Source organism: Gallinula chloropus (genome assembly GCF_964237585.1).
Source record: "Gallinula chloropus genome assembly, chromosome: 2".
Classification (NCBI taxonomy): domain Eukaryota; kingdom Metazoa; phylum Chordata; class Aves; order Gruiformes; family Rallidae; genus Gallinula; species Gallinula chloropus.
The window spans coordinates 38,522,840-38,528,839 of NC_140086.1; the positions used below are offsets into that span (position 1 = coordinate 38,522,840).

Below are 6,000 nucleotides of genomic sequence, written 5' to 3' on the forward strand. Positions count from 1 at the left end.
GTCATTACATTAGGAAAGCCAATGTCACTCATGCTGGGACAATTTCAGGCTCAGGGCCGGGGTAAGGGGCCGGGGGCCGGGCGAAGGGAGCCGGGTTGAGCGCCGGGGGCAGGGGCAGCCTTCGGAGGAGGCTGGGGGACATCCCGGTTCGGTCGGTCGGTTGGAAACGGGAAAGAAGCTCTTTTGAAGGGGGGACACGTTCATTTCTGGTTAAGTGATCTATCAAGTGTTAAGAGGGGCGGAGGAGCCTCTCTCCTCCCCCCACCCCCGACACACACGGGCGCTTGCATCGGCAAGACCTGCCCAGGGACCGTCCCGGCAGCGGTTCTCAGCCAGGCTGCTCGGTGCGAGGGACGGGGGCGAGAGGCCGGGGGTGACAGCACCTCTACCCGGCAGACACCACTCTGCCCGCTCCGAAGCAAGCAAGGAGGAAGCAAGAGAGCCCAAACTCGGGCGGCAGCCGTAGCCGGGAATGAAACGCGTTTTCATTCTGCTTCTGGTCGCTCTGAAGCAGAAGCAGATGAGAGAGAGAGAGAGGGAGAGGGAGAGGTGAAAGGAGAAACCTCCCGATGTGCCACAGACGGCAGCGGCCGCTGTCGCTCCTCCGAGCCGGCGGGGAGCAGCCCCGGCCGGGCCCGCACACGCCGCCCGCGCCTCGGCCCCTTCCCACGGGAGCCTGGAGGCAGAGCGTGCGCTTCCCACAGCCTTCCCGCCCCAGCTCAGGTCCCGCCTGCTCCAGGAGTTTGCTGGGACCTCGCTCGCCTCCGCCGTCCCACGGCCAGGCACAGCCGAGCAGCGCCCGCGCCTTCCAGGGAAACCTCCCCGGGAAGCCTGCTCGGTAACCAGAGATATTAAGCGGTAAATCTTGCAGCAAATGTGTCCTGCGATGTTATATGCACGAACACACACTCACACACTCACACACACACACACATGCACGTACCACGCCAAGCTGGTGGCGGTGGTTAATTCCTAATCAGAATGATGGACAGCAGAGACAGAACAATACAAACTAATGGCTGTGTTGCTGATCACTTTACCCCTTGATTAAAGACACCCAATTATGGCGCAGAACAGTGTCGTAATTATGTTCCTTAATCACATCCAGGAGGTTTAATTGCCTTAACGATGTGTTTCATTAAATGAATTTAGGTATTATAGTCGACAGTTTTCATACACAGTTGTTTTCAAATTAACATAATATTAGACATCGTCATGGAAATTGTTTTAATAATCATAATTAGACGCACCCAGCCTTTGTCTAGTAAATGCTGAGAGACGCTTCTCCTTGCGCCTGGGGGCTGATCTGCCCACCCTCTCTGGGCTGCCTTCCCACAGCTCCGTGGCACTTTACAGTTATGTTTCCTGAAAAGTTACAGGTTCTGATTAATCTTTTTTGATGGGAAGTGGAGCAGAAAATATTTATCCCCTTCCCCCGCCAGTGGTGTTGCCGTTGCGAGAGGCGGCTCTGCGAACACCCGGCGCCGGCCGGGCCCGGCCCGCCCGAGGGGAGGGTGGGTAGGGAAGAGACCCCCGGCCCGGGCCCAGAGCAGGGCGGGCAGCTTTGGGGAACTGCCTGCTCCTTCTGCTCTCGGGTCTGGGGCAGGACAGAGGGTCTACTAGTGGAGACTTGGAGGTATGGAGGAGTGGCGGGGGGGACTGTGGGCGGTCCTGCAGCTCACCCCCGGACGCAGCCAGCCCCACGGGTCGGGCGGCGAGGGGCGTGCGTGGTGCCGCGGGACAGGCGGGTAGGGGCCCGCTCCGGAGAACTTCTCGCCCCCCCCGCCCCCAGGACGCCCTGAGCTGGGAGTGGGGTCTCGGAGGGGGAGGGGGTGCTGGGGACCATTCAAACCAAGGCAAAGAGAAGGAAACGACCCTCCCTCTCCCTCCCATCCACCTCCTGAAATCTGGACATACATGCTTGACAAAGCACAGCATAATACAAGCGTTTGTTCAAAATATTTTAATAAAGATTCTTTCCGACATAGATACACATACAAACGATCGTACATTGCTGTCATAATCTGATTGACCTATTTAATATATATCACTCTTTACACATCCGTGACCTGCCAACAGATCCATCATGGCTCCTATTTTGCCATCCAATCTGACAGTCCGAATTTGTATTATCTGCAAGTAGTGGAAAATAGCTTGACTCGTTTGAAAAAAAAAAAAAAGAGAGAAAAAAAAAGTAATCTTGATTTACTAATGGCAGAGAGACAGCCACCCAGCCATGCAAACTCAAACTGAAGGCTCACTTTGGGTAAATAGCTACTTCTTGCTTTTCATAATTTTTTTTTTTCTTCCCAAAACCCCACCCTCCCACCCTACCCCCCCACACCCCCTCCAAAAAAAAAAAAAAAAAAAAAGAAAAATGATAACAATTCCACGCGTTCGGTAAATCAGCCTAAAGTACTTTAAGCATTTTAAAGTATTTCAACTTAAATAATTATCATCAGTCAGAATAATTTACATACACATTAAAAGCAGTTTAAATTATACCTTTGAAAACACAGCGCCTGGGAAAACATTGGCTTGTCAAGTGTTCTTGTAGCAGCTATTGCTCTGATGCCTTGTAAAAGTAAATAGCTATTACCTGTTATAATGCAAGAATACCCTTTCAAAAATCAGTTGGTTGAGCAATTAAGAATACACCTTTCCTGTAATTTTTGGACTGAAGCAATTTATTAAAGCTCAATTTAAATACAGGGATGATGCAACTTAAAATCCAGATGACCTTTCATAAACCTAAGCAGCTCGAATACATCAACATTTCTGGCTATATGTTGTTGGCAAATAAATGTTTTAAACACTTGGCACACAGTTCAAGTTAATCCATAAACAGAATTTTAGAAGCATTTAAAGTAACTGCACATAAGACCCGTGACCTTAACACATGATAAATATTGTCGGCGTGGAAGGGTCATTTAAAGAATAACAAATAAATAGCATGTCTTGTTTATACATCATCGTAAAGTGGAAAGAAACAAGGTGCACATAAATATTTCTTTTAAAAATGCGATACTTTCAGCCACACGGAATAGGGGGGGTTGATCGGTTATTTTTTGCCTTTTTTTTTTAACTCTCTCGATTTTTTTTTTTAAATCACTCTCACCAAACTTTGCGCATTTTCACAGGATCAAAGTTTAGAGACGATAAAAAATACAAAGTCTTCCATAGCAATGGTCCAGTCTCTTTGTTTCTGCGAGTCGCTTAAATAATAAGTTTACATTTCAAGTTTGTTTTGTTTTCTGGCTCAGAATAATAATACTGCTAATAATAATAATAATAATTAAAAAAAAAAATCTATGTTCAAGTGCCCTCTCTGATTTGTCCCATCCACCTCCGCACCCGGGTCGCTGTGGCCCATTTCCCTCGGACCGGAGCCGGGACTGCGGCGCCCCGCGCGGCCGCCGGGGCCGGGAGACCGGGGGGAAGGTGGGGGGCCGCTCTCCGTCCCTCTCCCCGGCGTTAGCCCCGGCTCCCAGCCCGGCCTGCTATTTCTCGGCCTCTCTTTTTGTCCGGACGCTCAGCGGCGACCCGGCGAGAGCGGACCCCCCCCTTCCCTTCCCCCCAGCACCCCCCGGGCCAGGGTTTCCTCCCCGCGACACCCCCGGCCCCGCGCCCCCTCCTCGGCGCCGCACGCACGCCGGCTCCCGGCGCGGTCCCGTCTTGGCACAACCCGAGGAGAAGAGCGAGGCGAAGCGAAGCCGGGCTGAGGGAGGCGGGGGCCGGGCAGCGGTCAGTCCCTCCGCCGCCCCCGCAGCCCCCGGCCCGGGAACGGGCCGCCGGCTGTCGCCGCTCCCCGGGGCCGCGGCGGGGGGCGGTGGCGGCGGCGCTTAAGGCTTCTCCGTGCACTGTTTGCAGAGGCTGGAGGAGACGCTGTTGAAAATGGCACATTTCTCCGGGCAGGAGGTGGCGGGGGGCAGCCCGGCGCTGAAGGGGTAGCCGGCCGCCTGCTCGTAGGCGCCGAGGGCGGGGTGCAGCGCCGCCGCCGCTGCCGCCGCCGCGGCGGCGGAGCTGGGCAGGGAGGCGGCCGAGATGGCCTGGCCCTGGTTGAGATAAGCCACCAGGCGCCGCATCTCCTCCAGGGCCTGCGCCTGCATCAGGATGTAGTTCTTGGCCAGGAGGAGCGTGGCGATCTTGGAGAGCTTCCGCACTGAGGGGCTGTGCGCGTAGGGGATGACCGCCCGCAGCTCGTCCAGCGCGTCGTTCAGGTCGTGCATCCGCCGCCGCTCCCGCGCGTTGATGTTGAGGCGCAGCGCCTTCTGCTCCTTGGACTTCTTGCTGCCGCCGTGCCCGTGGCTGTTGGAACAGCCGCCCTCGGCCGCCTTCAGCCCCCCGCCCCCCCCGCCGCCGCCACCGCCGCCCGCCGCCGGCGAGGCGACGCGCGGGTCCCCCCCGGCGCCGCGCAGCACCAGCTCGCAGCGGCCGTCGCTGTCGTCGTCGGGGCTCTGCTCGCCGCCGCTGCTCTCGGCCACCGAGCTGCGGCTGGCGCTCTCGCCGTACTTGACGCAGACAGAGCCCGGCGGCAGCGCCAGCGGGTCGCCGCCGACGCCGGGCTGCAGCAGCGCCTCGGGCTCCGCCGCCTCGTAGCAGGCGAGAGGCGAGGGCTGGCGGTCGCGGGGGTGGGAGAGGTCGAGCCCCGGGGGCGAGCGGAAGGCGGACTCCATGCGCTTGGCCGAGGCGGCGAGGCTCTTGTGGAAGAGGTCCTCTTCTGCGGGCAGCCCCAGCGCCCGCTCCATCGGCGCCCCGCTCGCCTCCGCCTCCGCCTCCTCCGCCCCCCTCAGCTCCCGGCCCGCTCCTCCAAGGCTCCGCGCCGCGGCGGGCGGCTCCCCGGCGTCCCGCTGGCAGAAATCGGCTCCCTGCTCCCGCCGGGGCTGCGCTGTGCCCGGCGCCGCAGCTGCCTCTGCTCCGGCTCCGGCTCGGGATGCGGTACCGGCTGTGGCTGCGGCTCCGGCTGCTGCTCCGGCTCCGGCTCGGGCTGCGGCTTCTGCTCCGGCTCCCGCTGTAGCTGTGGCTCCGGCTCCGGCTCGCCCTCAGCAGGCGCCGCGCTGGGGCATTGTGCGCTGCCAGCGGAGCCGCTTCCACCGTTTATCTTGCTTGGATTCACCTTCAAGAGATTTCCGGACCCATCAACCAGCAGCCGCCGCAGACGGGGGAGTCTTTTACATCATTATCTCTGAGAGTAGGTTATTATGAAGAAGACTCGCCTGTTGGGACAGAGCTTTCTACCCAATCAGGTTAACGTTTTAATTAATAGGATTAAAACGGTAACAAACAATCCCAGGCGCTATCTGGCCCTGAGTCTGAATAGTTTCATTTCCCAGGTCTGAAGACAGGCAGCAGCTAGAGCTTTATAAGAGGCGCCTGCTCCATTATTCTCCCTGCCATCTGTATACACAGCTTAACGCATATGTTTGCAAGACGTTGTGTCCTGTTAGTAACCCAACAACTGCCTTTAGCTTGACATGTGTGGCGACTTTCACTCATCAATGAGCACACTAAAAGCCCTATTTAGATCGAAGGATGTTCTTTGCCTCCTTCAGCAAATTACAGCCCTGCACTGCAGAAAAGCCCGCTTCAACACTTCCCCTTCCGAGTGCTGCCAGCAGACTTCTGCTAACTTAGCCGTGGAGTCAAGAGTGACACCCTCTCCCCCCCAACCCCAGCCCACCCACCCCCTGCATTTACATTAACTTATAGCCCCCTCCCACCCCTACCCGTCGTCGCGAAAAGCATCGCCTAGGAAAGAAAAAAAAAAAAAAAAAGTCATTAACCCCCCTGGACCAACCCGAACCGCCGTGCCCACTCCTGCCCTCCGCCAAAGTGCACCTTGCTTCCCTGGGAGGCGAATGGTCCCCAGCCCCCCCCCCCCCTAGCAAACGGAGACCAAACTACGGGGAGGTTCCCCCTCCCCCCCTTCCTCCTCCTCCTCTTCCTCCTCCTCTTTAGCCGTTTTCAAGTAGCAGATTGCCGCTTTAGAGCGGTTATCCC

General features: G+C 57.1%; 1 protein-coding gene across 1 annotated transcript; it reads right to left on the reverse strand.

The window, feature by feature from the left end:
• Positions 1 to 3,842: 3,842 nt before the first annotated feature.
• Positions 3,843 to 4,748, reverse strand: BHLHE22 (basic helix-loop-helix family member e22; the record flags this gene model as incomplete). The annotated part of the gene is made up of 1 exon (XM_084280460.1): positions 3,843 to 4,748. One exon carries the CDS (start codon positions 4,746 to 4,748, stop codon positions 3,843 to 3,845), a length of 906 nt encoding a protein of 301 aa, XP_084136586.1.
• Between the last annotated feature and the right edge of the window lie 1,252 nt (positions 4,749 to 6,000).